At 39.9% G+C, this 15,937-nt stretch overlaps 1 protein-coding gene across 1 annotated transcript in view; it reads left to right on the forward strand.

The window, feature by feature from the left end:
* Window positions 1-15,937, forward strand: part of Cd109 (CD109 molecule) — a 107,241-nt gene that overhangs the window by 52,055 nt on the left and 39,249 nt on the right. The window contains exons 11-17 of the mRNA XM_052715092.1: window positions 303-527; window positions 1,935-2,036; window positions 2,125-2,187; window positions 3,712-3,888; window positions 5,988-6,140; window positions 10,844-10,918; window positions 11,626-11,686. Coding sequence (XP_052571052.1) covers window positions 303-527; window positions 1,935-2,036; window positions 2,125-2,187; window positions 3,712-3,888; window positions 5,988-6,140; window positions 10,844-10,918; window positions 11,626-11,686 — 856 coding nt within the window. The remainder of the gene's footprint in view (window positions 1-302; window positions 528-1,934; window positions 2,037-2,124; window positions 2,188-3,711; window positions 3,889-5,987; window positions 6,141-10,843; window positions 10,919-11,625; window positions 11,687-15,937) is intronic.

The following is a 15,937-nucleotide window of genomic DNA, read 5'->3' on the forward strand; positions in this document are numbered from 1 at the left end:
CTGATAGCCGAAGCACAGGATACAAGTGTCTATTTCAAATATCTTCCCTCTTGCCAGGCCAGTTACAATAGAGTGCCAAAAGAGTGATAGGAAGCAAAAGCGTTGTGGAAGGCAAGGAAGCCATGAGTAAGGAGGCAGTGATCACATGTCAGACACTCCTGGAGAAGGGTTACTGAACATAGTAGATTGGGGTGCTACCAATAATTGTAGCATTGTGGGTTCAGCATTTGGGAACAGCACAGGCAGAAACTACATTCAACAGGGCTATAACCTGTCTTAAAATATTTTGTTTTAACAATCAGGTGAAGGTCAGCCGCTCTGATGATAATCAACTAACCCATGAAGATAGAAGAAATAATCTAAGCATAGAAGTGACCCAGAGGAAAAACACCAACATCTGGAACATGTGGAACAGTGGAGAGCAGGAAACGGATGATGTCCAGATCCTAAATTATACTGTCCCCCAAAATGGAATCTTGAAGATTGAATTCCCGATCCTGTACAATTCCAGTGAGCTATACCTGAAGGTGAAGTCTCTTTCCATGTCACAGCAGGGGCATTATTGCTATTGTAATTTTGTGGGAGACACCTTCTCAGAGTTCACAGGGCACAGGTAGTGGACACACATCTGCTTCAGACACAGGGAAAGTGTTAGAAGTCATTTCCCACAGTGCTAAAGATCTACGTTAGATGTTTCCTTGTAATTTCATTTTAAGGACCATGGAAAAACATACCAATGTGAAGATTTCATGGAGCAGCTCCCCAAACTCTCATCTTGGTTGATTTTTCAGTTATTTGAAATCACTGTTCCTGAGCTTTCTCTCCCAGTGTGGCTTGTCTGGGAGTGCCCCATAATTCCTGTAACCTTTCTTTTGGTATCAGTATTACCCAAGTCAGAGCCCTAACTGGGTAGGGACCAACACTGTTGGGAGCTCTTTCCTTTCTGTTATTCGTTTTTGAGATAGGGTCTTGTTAGGCAGCCCAGCCTGGCCAGGTGCTCACTGTGTAGTCCGGGCCACCCTCGAACTCGTGATCCTCCTGCCTCCGCCTCGTGAGAGTTGGCATTACAGGTGTGTCCCACCATCCCTGCCTGATTTTTTGACTCTTTATTTTGGTGGGTCAAGCAGGACACGTTGTTTCTTACTTCTGTCTGAGCATTGTGTAGAAAGGAAAGGATCCATTTTTTGTTTAATTCCCTCTTCTGCCTGTGTTTTGTAACAAGACAACTTTGTCTGAAGTAATTGAGGGCTATGATGGCAAAGACCCTTTTTTCCTTCCTTCCTTCCTTTCTTTTTTTCTTTCTCCTTTTCCCTCTGCCTCCCTTCCCCTCCTTCCCTCGCACTCTCTCCCTCCCTCCCTCCCTCCCTCCCTCCCTCCCTCCCTCCCTCCCTCCCTCCCTCCCTCCCTCCTTTCTTTCTTTCTCTTTCTTTCTTTCTTTCTTTCTTTCTTTCTTTCTTTCTTTCTTTCTTTCTTTCTTTCTTTCTTTCTCTCTCTCTCTCTCTCTCTCTCTCTCTCTCTCTCTTCTCTCTCTCTCTCTCTCTCTCTCTCTCTCTTTCTTTCTTTCTTTCTTTCTTTCTTTCTTGGTTTTCCAAGACAGGGTTTCTTTCTGTGTAGCCCTGACTGTCCTGGAACTCACTCTGTAGACCAGGTTAGCCTCAAACTCACAGAGATCTGCCTGCCTTTGTTTCCTGAGCATTGGGATTAAAGGTATGTACCACCACCACCCAACAGCAAAGATCCTTTCTTATGCTTTAAAGCTATCACATTCTTTATAGTATGATCTGTAAAATGAGGAGGAGCCAGTGTCTGGTGAATGTGTTTCTGCCTGAAAACAAAAATGCAAGTGACCTGGCTTCCCATAGTTACTCCGCAGCTCACATTCTTTCTCAGGTTACTGAAGCTGAGCATTTATAGCTTCATTTCTTTTGTTGCAGGCTTCTTTTCTTGACAGTGTAAATACTATGGCAGTTCACGGCATGTTCACCTCCCCTAGTAGGACCTACATCCAGCTTAAAGCCAGACATGAACTTGTCAAGGTAATGCTTGTGACTCACTTGATAGTTACAACATGATTTGATATTCTTATAATTAGGGTGTACGTATTAATTAATATTTCTTTTCTAGGTGGGATCCCCGTTTGAATTGGTGGTTAGTGGCAACAAACCCTTTGAAGAATTAAGCTATATGGTAATTTCTTTATTTTAAGGTTTTTATTTATTTATTATTGTGTGTGTGTGTGTGTGAATATGTGTAATGTGTATGGATGAATGCTGTCACATGTGTGTCATGGCATGCATATGGAGGTCAGAAACAACTTTTGAGAGTCAGTTCTTTCCTTTTACCATGGGTTCTGAGGGTCAAACCAAGGTAATTAGACTTGTGTGGCGAGCACCTTCATTCACCTTGCTATCTCGAAGGCTGGTGATTTCTCACAGTGTAAGTTCATGACCTGTTAGAGAACATCTTAAGGGTTGTTTACGTCTTCATCAGACTTACTAAATTGTTACAGATTACTTTGCTCTTCTTATTGTGTAATTGGTTTTCTTTCTTCAACTATATTTGCATTTTCATTTAAAATAGATAACTAAATGTTGCACCAAGTAAGTATAAGATGTCAATTTCTAGTATATAGACAACATCGATCCACTGTGGAGAATCATGAAATATAAGAAAGAAAATAAAACTTGCCATCATGGCCTTGTAGTTTTGCTAATCGAGCCCTCCCATTAGATCTCTCTGTTCCTTTCCATTAAATAGTAGTTTCCAACACAAAGAAATGGTCAGTGCAAGTGAGTGCTGTCTCAGAAATGACACTGATTTGACATACCAAATTCAGTGTTGGACTGGAGAGATGGCTCAGAGGTTAAGAGTATGTGCTGCTTTACAAAAGGCCTGAGTTTAGTGCTAAGCACACACATCGGGCAACTTACAGCCACTTATAACTTCAGTTCCAGGGGATTTGAGGCATCTGACCTCTGTGGGCACCTGTACAGATCCCCCATACAGAAACAGACATAGACACATAATTAAAAAAGTACATTAAAAATATTGATGTAATAGATTACATGAAGAAAAAGCACTTGTCTCAATAGATGCTGGAAAAGTTTTTAACATCTACACTTTTATGTTAAAATATTCAATGATGTTTTATTGGTGGGAATTTACTCAACTTGACAAAGGACAATAGTAATAAAAATTACTGCTGACACTCAAAAAATAAGTGGTCAGTGTATGAGGGGCTAGATAGACCAGTTACCTTAATTAAGACAATGTATAATAGTCATTATACATTGTATGCACTGTATACATGTATTGAAATGTTGCATTGTGTTCCATAAATATGTATGGATATTATGTATCAATTAAAAATGCAAAAAAATTGGAATTAAAGATAACATTTGTGAAGAATAACATGATTGTTACTGCAATCTAGTGTTTGTTTTAATATTATCATTTTCTTTTTTAAACTATTTTTGTCAACTATCATTTATTATTCATTGATTCATTGCTGGTCTTAACAACTACGATATCTATTTTTTGTTGAAATTTAACTCCCATCTGAAAATTTATCATATAGATTTTTGCATGTAAAAAGGTTGTGAAGATAATTTAAGAATTTGTGTGTATGCTTAGATTATTATAAATATAACTTCAGTTGAAATATGATAATCTTTAGCAAATAATTGCACTCTCTTCTTTTTTTATTTTTAGGTAGTATCAAAGGGACAGTTGGTGGCTGTAGGCAAACAAAATTCCGGAAATTTCTCTTTAACACCAGAAGCTTCCTGGACTCCAAAGGCCTGCATAATTGTGTATTATGTTGCAGATGACGGGGAAATTATAAATGATGTTCTAAAAATCCCTGTTCAGTTTGTTTTTAGAAATAAGGTATGATTTAAGGTGGTGATGTTTAAAACTTCATTTTAGTGAAGTCTGAGAAATGTAATTTTGTGAAAAGTATCTCCATATTGCCTAGAATCTTGTATTGCTCTCTATACTCAGTAGATACGTATTTTCATATTAAGCCCACAGTTACTGTTTGTCAGCTGTGATTCCTGGCTTTTACTTAAATTCATCAAAGTCATTTCGGTATTTTTTAAATAGTTGAGTCAATATTGCTCTGGCCTGGAATGCCAGTGGCAACCTAGACAGGCTGTAGCGTTGACCTTGGTGTGATAATGAGGTGGGTGTAGGGAGAGAGCAGGGAGGGCCGTTGAAGATGTGTGTGGAAGCAGAACTGGGTTTTAGATTCTTTCCTTCTTCAGCTGGAAGCTAATGAGGACAGACCGTCAGTGAGCCTGATGCCTTACTTTTGGGGGTCTGTATGGAGCCTGGTCTCCAGTATAGTATTGGAGTCCTTATCCTGAGTCACCAGCTTGCACAGGAGACTGCCTCAGCCCCAGCTCTAACAAGAAACCCAAAGCAATCATCTCACAGACTCGAGAATGAGCCATTGTTCTCACTAAACAGTTCTGCTTTATCTTCCTAAGTGAAAGAATCAGTTTCAATGTCATGATTTGTAGAGTATAGCTCTCTTAACATTTCCTTTAAAAATTGTGAAAAGGTTGAGAAGTAGCATCACTTATTTATACTTTCTTTTATTTAAAATACTTTATATTAAATTTTTGCATGCCAGAGACTGAATCTAGGGCCTTGTGCATGCTAGCAAATGTGCTAGTATTGAGCTGCACCCTAGGCCTGAGTAACCTAACTTTCTTTCTGTTTTTTTTTTTTTTGTGTGTGTGTGTTTTGAGACAGGGCTTCTTTCTGTGTAGCTCTGGCTGTCCTGGTACTCACTCTGTAGCCCAGGCTGGCCTCAAACTCATAGAGATCCACCTGCTTCTGCCTTCGGAGTGCTGGGACTAAAGGCGTGCGCCTCCACTGCCCGGCCTAACTTTCTTTAAGTATAATATAAATTTTTATTTTTTATTTTATGAAAAGTTTTTTTTTTAAAGAAGTAGCAATATTTTTTCTTAGTTTCAGGCAAAAAAGATCACTTTATAATAATCACCTAAAACAAGTGAATTTTAGAAAGGAGTTATGGAGGCTTAAATCAGGATACACACCTCTGTGGACCAGGCATGAAGCCAAGAACAGCGTGAAAGATTATCGACAAGGGAAACAGAGCATAGTAAAAGATATTTTTCAAGAAATATTTTTGGACAAATGAAATAGAAAAATTCAATTTCATTTTCAAAGAGAGACTTTCTTTGATTTTTTTTTAGATAATGATGATCACATTTTCAGACTGAAAGGAAAGACCCCAGTTAGGGGCCACACCTGGCAGGAAGCCAGTCTACAGTTCAGTGACTTAGAAGGAACATCTTGGGTGGGCAGTGTAATCGAGGATGCAGTTTGATGTTAGGACTGAGCTAGGTGGCACGGAGGTCCTCAGTAGGAATGGGACTTTCCCTAATGACAGAGTCATGGTCTTTTTGAAGTATAAGTTGGACCATGCTTTGAGGAACATAAAGACGAAGTTCAAGGAGCCATGGAGTCAGCAGAGTAGGGGAGCCTGATGGCAGTCTGGTTCAACCACTCCCTTTCTGGAAAGAACCTTTTCCACTCACACTGCAGATAGTTCTGTGAGGTCCCAGAGAGCTGTCATTGCGCTCATTTCTAAGTCAAGTTACCAACTTGTAGGGACCTTCAGCAGTTTTTCCTCTTTCCTATCTCTTCCTCTCGAGGGTGCCTTCCCCAGGGATGCTAGACACTGCTGGCCTGCGTTCAGCACCAGCTGAGGACTGAGAAATGGAACATGGGATAGGAGGGAAGCAGGTGGAGAGATGAGGGATAACTGGTGTTTATGTCACAGGGAGATGTTTCATGGATCACAGACATGTGGGAGCTTAAAAAATTCCTTCCTTAGAGAAACGTTGTTTATGGTTTTGGAATTATCCCTGGGCCAAGGCAAACGTAGAATCAATGGTTTTGAGTCATAGCTAGAGAAAATGAAATAAATTAATTTTGCCTCCTCCTTTTCTTAGATAAAGCTATTTTGGAGTAAATCTACTGCCAAGCCCTCTGAGAAGGTCTCTCTCAGGATCTCTGTAACAGAGCCTGACTCCGTAGTTGGGATTGTAGCTGTTGACAAAAGTGTGAATTTGATGAATGCCTCAAATGACATTACAATGGAAAATGTGAGTTTCATTTTTTTTTTTTTGGTGAAAATGTGTGTTAAAATAACTATTGCATTACCTTAAATATTTAAAGGAAAATCCCTCTGGATGTATAAACTGGGAAACAGAAAAGCCTTCAAAGAAGAAAGTATCTGCATTCCATGTATGTTGGGCAGAAGCACATTTGTAGTTTAAATTTACTTTTCTTTTGGTACCTATTATATTTTTAATACTTATTTATTACCTTTTGATCTTAATTTTGTTCTTATTACTAATACATATAAATATATATATTACTAATACTTCCTTGTATTCCTTATGCTTATTTACTGTGCTTACTTTAGCAATTTTAATTTGTTTTAATATTAACTTAAGGTGTTTCCGAAGCTCTAGAATTGGATGATCAGTGTGTTTTCTGAGCACTTGTGAACCCCTATGAGTCGTGTGTGTGTGTGTGTGTGTGTGTGTGTGTGTGTGTGTGTGTGTGTGTGTGTGGTTAGAAATTCAACCTAGGACAATGTACCATGCTAGACAAGTCCTCTGCCACTGAGCTACATCCTGTGGTTATTTGTTTTATTATTATTTTTTGAGACAGATACTTCCTATGTGACACAGACTGTTCTCAAACTCATGAGTCTCCTGTGCCAGCCTCCCAGGTTACAAGCATGTGTGACCATGGCTTTCCTATGCTTATTTTAAGTTCTAGAATTGACCTTTGCCATAATTCTGCATCACATGATGTGTGCCTCATTGGATTCCTTTACAGTAGGTCTAGTTGGTCTGTGACTGCTGTGATACTGTCTACTGGGGAAGGCTGAGCATCAGGTATATTAGGACACAGGCCTGCACCTTGAGGCCTTATCCCATAGCCTGAATCAGAAGATGCCTCCCTGAGGCTCTGTCTGGATCAGAGAGTTAGGAAGCAGTTTGTGCTGTGACTTGTCAGCTCACAGTCTATGGTTCCTGCTATCGTATGGCACTACTCCTTGGGAGATGTGAACAGGCATCATTCCCTCCAGATAGGGAACTGATGGCGAGGCAGAGTAAGGATACTGCCGAAGTACAAGAGGTAAGCCGATGAATTTATTAGGTTCATTATAGAAGCAGAAATGACTCAAAGACAACTGGATCACCAAAAGTCCACCGTAGCATGGGTGATGGCTGGAAGCCTGCAGATAGTTCAGTAGTCTGGAGAGTGTCCCTTCTAGGTAGCTTAGTGGATGTGAACCTCTTCCAGGCAACTCGGCTAGTCTCTGTTTCTTCCAGGCAGCTTTGATGGTCTGCCTCTTTCAGGCAGCTCGGCTGGTCTCTGTTTCTTCCAGGCAGCTTTGATGGTCTGCCTCTTTCAGGCAGCTTGGCTGGTCTCTGAGTCTTCTAAGTATCTCAGTTGTCTCTTTATTGCTTATGTGTACTTGGGGAAGGAAGGGTCCTAGTGACTGCTCAGTTTCAGGAACTTTCTGAAACCTTTGGATTGCTTACTTCCTGAGCTTAACAAACTCCTAATGCTAGATGGAATGTTTGTTTTACCCTCTCTGTAGAATATTCTATGCTACCTCAGAGAGCTCCCCTACAAGACAGAGGTTTGATCTCAGCAAGTTCCCACACAACATTGGCTCCTCCCTGAATCTAGTCATGAAGCTATGGTGAACTAAATCATGTGAAATGAAGCATCCTACCACCTCCAAAAGCTGAAGAAGTCACGCCTTACCCTTTCTCTGGTGATTAGGAGTATTTGGACCAGAGCAGAAAGGCTGCTTTCTAAGGAAGCCTTCCCCCTACATCCCCCTCATGGGGGCAAGCTCTCTTATTCTCCCCATCTCTCTCTCATTCTCATTTTATTTATCCATTTATTTTTGAGACAAGGTCTCTTTATGTGGCCCTGGCTGTCCTGGAACTCACTGTGTACACCAGGTTAGCTTCGAACCCACAGAGCTCCACCTAGCTCTGCCTCCTGAATGCTGGGATTAAAGGTTCCTTCCACTATGCCAGATTCTCATTCTCAGTCTCAATGAAGCTACTTTCCAGGCTTTAAAGCTAAGCCTCTCCTTCCCTTTAAGGCCCTATCATGATAAATATCTTCATATATTGCATTGTTTCTGTCTAACGCTCTTTTCTCCTTGAGGCCGACCATGGCCTTGAGGACATTTCCCTACAATAAACATCATCCCTGAAGGGAATTTATGGGTCAGTTTTCTTTTGTGGCTTGACCAGCGAGGCCTCCTTTTATTTCTTTTTAACAAACTCCTAATTTGTATTGTAAATCCTGAGGGTTTAAAAAGAAGGAGGAGACTTAGGAACTGGAAAATTACTCTGGATCCTCAAGGTTTTCTGCCATCTTTTATTAAGTTTACCCATAAGCATTTGAGGAAAAACCAGCATGGAGTCTCCAGAGGTTACAACCCACGAGCTGTGAGAGGCTGGAGGAGAGCGGAGGAAGTGTGGGTGCTTGAGGACTGTGTTTCTCTCTTTCTCACATCCAAAGGGTAGAAAAGTGCTGAACAGGAGTCCTCAGGGTACGGCTGCTGCTGCTGATTTCACAAGGAAGTACCCGAGGCTGCTCCACATGCCCAAGCAAGAACAGAAACTTAAGACCTGTCTTCCAGTCTGCAGTCTGCTGGCTTCCGCTCTTGCTGTCTTCTGCCCAGTGTCAACCCACACACTTCCACCGTTAACTCAAGATAGCCTCACCTTTCCATTTAAAAACAAAACTTTCTACTCATCCAGGTTTCCTGTTTGCTTCTGTTCTTTCTCCAGAGTTGGCTCTGGAGTGGGGTGTAAGGAGCCTGTGTTAGATAATAGCTTGCCTTTGTGTTAAATTTACATGTGTTGTCATGATTTCCCTGAATGCATTAAGGATATTTCAATGTATGGGATCTTCTGGGTATGATTTCCGAATGCAGCTTGGGCAATGCTCTTTTACTGAGGCAGGGAGAAAGGGAGGTTTCCTGAGGTAGGTGCTGCCTGGTGAATGGTTCGTCTGAGCAGGAGTAGAAGGGGATCCTCACGTGAGCCAGCGATGCGGTCCTGAAGCCTTCTCCCCTTTTATGTCTGGCTCTGGCTCCGACTCCATTGTCTATCGTCGGGCTGAGGACACTTGCCGGCTTGTTGTGGATGAAGCGTTTCTGTTTGATCTCTTGGGATTTTCTTTTTGACGTCTGTCCCAGCATTGTGTGTGCACTGTCCATGCAGGGAGGTTGTTGCTCTCACAGCAGGATGCAGCAGCGTGGTTGTGAGTGTTTCACTTTGTGACAGAAAGTCTTTTTTTAAAAAAGGTTATTTTTATTGTTTTTGTTTCCATGTATGTGTGCATGCGTCGGTGTGAATGTATACCTAACGTGTATGTGACTGAGAAGTCCGAAAGAGGGCATTGGATCCCCTGTAACCGGAGCAATAGGTGGTTATGAACTGCCTGATGCAAATGCTAGGAACCGAACTCAGGTTGTTGTAAGGGCAGCAATTGCTTTTAGTCACTGAGCCGTCCCTCCAGCTCCTAGGAAGCCTTTGTTAACTTTGATTTCTTCATGCCTTTTAATCCTGAATTTGTCTCATTTGTGTGTATAATGATAACACCAATAAGAGAGAAGTATCAGACATTACCTAAAAGCATATAATAAATACATGAGGCTTTTTTTCCTAGTAAAATACATACAAAATTGTCACTAGTAGCATGTGAGTGCACACAAGTTTTCTGTTGCTCTCCCCATAGACTCTAACTATTAAGCAACAATTCCCTACCCCCCCAACCCCTGCGCCTAGCTTCTATTAATCTCTATCTACTTCTTATAATTTGCCTATTCTAGATACGTTACGTTAATGGAATTCCATTGTCTTTGACTTTTTGCTGGGTTTAGTTCACTCAACACAGGGTGTTTTCATGACTTAGCTATGCTGCAGCATGCCCCTTCAGAGTGCTTTTCATTGTATAGCTGTCTAGTATTCCATTAAATGTGTGTGCTACATTTTGTCCAGTCCTCTGCTGATGGGCACTTGAACTTCCAGCTTTTGACTGTTGTGAATGCTGCTGCCGTGAATGTTGGCAGGGAAGTACCCCCGAATTTTTGCCTAGTTCTTTTGAGTATATATCTAGGAGTAGAATTTCTAGGTCAGATTCCATGTTTACTCTTTTGAGGAAAAGAGAAAGAATTTTTATCAATCCTTTTAGCCTGCTTTACCCAGTCTTACTTGCAGTGTCCTCAAAAACAACTGTATTACTAAAGTGATGCATGCAACTATCTCATTATTGAGAAGAAACTCTTACTATGCTATCCTAATGCTTTTGTTACCAATGAAGCTGAGTATTTTTCTGAGTATTAATAACTTACATTTACTCTTTTGTGAATTTAAGTGACTGACTTCTTACAGAATTTGTGTCAACCTCCCTCATGTTAGCCTGTTTGTCTCTGTTAAAAGTATGGATACATTTTAATGCTGACCTCTATGTGTTTATCATGCCAATCGGTGACATTTCAGTTCCTCCAAGGAAAGCCTCATTTGCATTTATAAGGAACTCTGTATTGCTGAGCAGAGTAAACATAGTTTTAAATAAATGTAATTGTGATTCATTGAATGATGAACAATCATTTATATATTTATGGTACCTTGATTTGTGCCATTTTCAAGTTCAGTGGGCATGAGGACTGTAGACTGAGTTACTTCCAAGGAATGAGCAGAGGGCAGGAGAGACTGATATGAGTCAACTCACTCTGTGTCTTTTCTTTGTGCAGGTAGTCCATGAACTGGAACTTTATAACACAGGCTATTATCTAGGCATGTTCATGAATTCCTTTGCTGTCTTTCAGGTATGGATAGTTGGCCAAACAATCTGAAAAGATGTTAGTGTCTTTTTATTTTTAGGTTTTAAAATTAATTAATTAATTAGTTTAAAAAAAGATTTATGTATGAGTGCTCTATCTGGATGTACGCTTTTATGCCAGAAGCAGGCATCAAGTCCCACTTGAGATGGTTGTGAGCCACCATGTGGTTGCTGGGAGCTGAACTCAGGATTCCTGGAAGAACAGCCAGTGCTCTTAACAGCTGAGCCATCTCTCCAGCCCTGATATGTCTTTTACTATTGTAAACACTTTCATAACTAATTATAATGAAGACTAACCTCTATTGCAAGTGTGACTGAAGTTCACTGTTCCATAAATCTAATCTGAGTGGGGAGGTACATCCTTTCAGTTTTAAAAGCAAATGGAAAAATTCACTGATTGTTAGGTTAGTGGGATTGTCATTAAACACATTTTTTTTTCTTTTAGATTACTATATTTGACTTTGAAAAGTATGCTTGTGTGAGAGAAGAAGGGAAGAGGGAAAGACACAGGCACACATGAACACACACACACACACACACACACACACACACACACACACCCACACCCCCCCCCACCCACCTGTATACCTAAGTCCCCCAAGTGGGAGTGTGGGGGATTTCTGTGATTAAAGAACATTCAAACTTTGATTTTTATTTCATTTTATTAAAAATTTTTATTAAATTTTTTTCTAGGAATGTGGTCTCTGGGTGTTAACAGATGCAAACCTTGTAAAGGATAACATTGATGGTGTTTGTAAGTAAAACCTGACAACATGCATAACTGGATATATTTTACCTCATATATTGAATATTACTTATAACGGGGCAGGCACTTTCTGGTTCAACTTGACTGCTATGGCTAAAGTATTTGGACTTTGGAAGTACGTGTGAGGGTGACAAGTAATGTTCTCTGGGCTCCTGACTCCATCTTTGAAATTGCCTTCTGCAGTTTTTTAAGGTGGGATTATAGTTTGGGATGTATTGGATGAGCCTGTGATTTTAAGTTGTAAACTGTGTTGTTATTTTGGAATTAATTGAAAGGAGCAAGTTTTTGAAGCATTACTAGTCTCTGACTTTTAGGTGCTTACCTAAAAAATAGTCCAGACCTCTCTTACACACACACACACACACACACACACACACACACACCCCTTATCAGTCTGGCAGGCATAGTTGTATCTATGTGTCATAGATCTCCAAGTGTGTCTTTAGGAGCAAGTCATTAAAAGTTTTGACTGAAGGAAATATATAAATAATAATGGATAACCGTGGAAGTTATTTTTTGTAGGTAAAATTATACTAATATCTTCCTTTTAAAAAAATAATTTATTTTTATTTAATGTTCATTGGTGATTTGCATGTCTGTGTGAGGGTGTCAGAAATCTTGGAACTGGAGTTACAGACAGGCGTGAGCTGCTATGTGGTTGTTGGGAATTGAACCCAGGTCCTCTAGGAGAGCAGTCAGTGCTCTTACTCACTGAGCCATCTCTCCAGCCTCGCTAATATCTTCTTGAGAGACACTGGCATTGTTTCTTTCTCAAAATTTCCTACTTCCGGTAGCAGTTCTTGGTTACTTCTCAAGTCCCAGGCTACTGCAAGACACCTTGATCTCTGTGTTTTGAAACTTCAAAAGATAATTTTCTTATCTTGAAGGTTTATGAAGTATTATCATCACTGTGCATTAAAATCATTGGCATGTTTAAGTTTTCCCATCTTATTCTCTATACTACGTAACTTTCCAAATCTGTCTATATCCAGTTTTTACTAAAACGTTTTTTCTGTTGTTCCTCTACGCATACAGCCCTGTCTGATGCCCACAGCAGTACTCAGTTTATTGTCAGCAATGTGGCTATGTCCATGTGTTCCACATTGGTGGACTCACCAATATAATTTTTTTAAAGATTTTTAAAATTTATTACATATACAGTGTTCTGCCTGCATGCATGCCTGCAGGCCAGAAGAGGGCACCAGATCTCATTATAGGTGGTTGTAAGCCACCATGTAGTTACTGGGAATTGAACTCAGGACCTCTGGAAGAATAGTCAGTGCTCTTAACCTCTAAGCCATCTCTCCAGCCCACCAATATAACTTTTAAAGAATGATTTCTGTACTGAACATATATAGACTTTTTCCTTGTTATTGTACTATAATAACTTTTTATAACCTTATATTTTATTATATTATATTAGGTATTAGAAGTAGTACAGAGGTGATTTAAAGTACATGGGAATGTGTAGGTTATCTGAAAAACTACACAGCTTTGTATACAGTACTTGAGCACTAAGAGATTTTGGCATTCACCCAGGAACTGGGGGAGGACTGTACCTATTATGTCCTTGGTTGAGAATCTTTCACTTTTTCACTACAAGAGAAATCCTATATTCTCAATAGCAGATATGTCTCTGGACAGCTACTCAAGTGATGGACATTCACTTCTCTTCTTCTGTCTCAGAAGCTACATAGGGATCAAGATATTCTTGGCCACTTTTAGACCATACTGAGATAAGAACTACCTATGGTTTGAAGCTTAAAACCATCAATCATCAGTCTTTAGTTATTATTAATGTCATCAAATTCCTTTTATATCTAGTATTCTAAGTCCTTAATTTTGTTACCCTGGAGGATTTGAAGTTTCATCTAACTTCTATTATCTTTTGATCACCATTATGCAGGTGCCAACTCAATTGTTTAATCTTGCTTCTGTTTCTATACTTTCATGCCTCGCAAATAGCTCAAATTCACTATGTTACAAATCAAGTTATTAGTCTCTACCATTACAGCCTTGCATTTCCTTTCTTTGACAAACTTAGTTGATATATTTTCATTTTTTTCTGGTATGAAACAGTTGTTTTTCTCAGATGTCTATTTTTAGTTCTTGCTAGAACTTATCCTTAATTCTTCTCTGTCTCTGAAAAGTAGTGTAGTGTTTAAGACAGGAGTTTGTTGTCATATACTGCTGGCTTTGATTCAGGAATTATGACTGTCTTAGTTAGGGTTTTTATTGCTCTGAAGAGATAACATGACCATTACAACTCTTATAAAGAAAACATTTAATTGGGGTGTCTTGCTTACAGTTTCAAAGTTTCAGTCCATTATCACTCATGGCAAGGAGCATGGTGATGTGCAGGCAGATGTGGTGCTGGAGTAGCAGCTGAGAGTCCTACATCTTGCAGGCTACAGGAGGTTGACTGAGACACTGGGAAGTATTTTGAGCATATGAAACCTCAAAGCTTGCCCCCACAGTATTATACTTCCTCCAACAAGGTCAAACCCACACCAGCAAAGCCATGCCGCTTAATAGTGCTACTCCTTATGAGATTATGGGGGCCAGTTACATTCAAACTACCACAATGACCTTAAGGACTCAAGAGATGGTTCAGTGGTTAAGAGCACTGGCTACTGTTCCAGAAGACCTGGATTTGATTCTTAGTACCCACATGTTGGTTCACAACTACCTGTAACTACAGTTCCATGGGATCTAATGTCCTTTTCTGGTCTCTGTACCTGCTTCTTGCACATGGTGCACAGACATGTATGCAGGCAAAAACACCTATATACATTAAAAAAAGTTGTGTGCTGTAGAATATTATTTTGAAGTGTGTTACTTTTGTTTATGTTGCATTTGTTTAACTCTGTGAAGCTGTGTTACTGTGCCTGTCTAAAACACCTGATGGTCTAATAAAGAGCTGAATGGCCAATAACAAGGCAGGAAAAAGGATAGGATAAATAGAAGGAGAAATCTGGGAGAAGGGACAAGAGATCTAGCAGCCAGATAAGGAGGAGGACACCAGAGGTCAGCCACCCAGCTACATAACCAGCAAGCCACGGAGTAAGAGATTAACAGAAGTAAGAGAATGGGGAAAGCCCAGAGGCAAAAGGTAGATGGGATAATTTAAGATAAGGAAAGCTGGCAAGAAAGAAGCCAAGCTAAGGCTGGGCATTCATAAGTAATAAGCCTCCATGTGTGAATTTATTTGAGAGCTGGGTGGTGGGTCCCCCCAAAAAGAGTGAAAACCACTAACAACAGTTGTGACCCAGGGCAAATCAGTCAAAGCTTTTAAGCCTTAAATTTCCCCCTTCTACATAGAGTCAATAATATTATGTATTTTGCAGGATTGCTAGGAAGTTAAATGTAAAATGATAGATTTATCCTGTATGGAACAGCTTCATATAGTGTATTGTTTAAGTGACTCAAGATGCGTCACACATGCTTGACACTTTGTTAGTTTTCCATTTATCTTATCCCTTTGATCCAGATCATTTATTCACTATTCAATTGACAGTGATGAAATTGAGCACATACCTAGCATGTGAAATGGGAGTTCCAACTTGGGGGCACTCCAAGACACACAAACGGCTGTTCTAGGGCCATGTTGGGAGGTATGGCATGCTATACGAGTACCGAAGGGCACCCAGAGGCAGAGCGGAGTTGTCTCTTAACTATTGTTTTGAATTTTAAGTTTTTTTTTTTATTTTTAAAAATTATTTTTTAAGATTATAATATAATTATATTCTTTCCTCCTTTCTTTCCTCCCTCCAAATCCTTCCATATATCTGTCCTTGCTTTCTTTAAAATTCATGGCTTCTTTTTTCATTGATTATTAAATATATGTCTATATTCCTATATATATATATGCATATTCCTAAATACACAAATATAGCCAGCCCTGTGTTTATAATGTTCCTTATATGTATATATTTTCAGAGCTGACCATTTGGTATTGGACAACCAATTGGTGGCTCTTCCCTGGGGAAGACTATTTCGCCCACCGTCGGCATTTCTTAGTTGCCTGTAGTTCTTTGTATAGGGTTGAAGCCTCCTGGGCTTTTCCCTGTCCACGTTAGCATGTCCACATAATTCTTGTTGTCCTTGTTCATCTCATGTTTAGGAAGTCATATTGGTGAAGCTATGGGTGTAGCTTATGACATTACTGTTAGACACAGTCTCATTCCCTGGTCCTCTGGCTCTCACAATATTTCCATCATCTCTTCTGAAATGTTCCTT

This window comes from Peromyscus californicus, unplaced genomic scaffold (assembly GCF_007827085.1).
Source record: "Peromyscus californicus insignis strain IS unplaced genomic scaffold, ASM782708v3 Scaffold_11__1_contigs__length_118956290, whole genome shotgun sequence".
NCBI classification, from domain to species: Eukaryota; Metazoa; Chordata; class Mammalia; order Rodentia; family Cricetidae; genus Peromyscus; species Peromyscus californicus.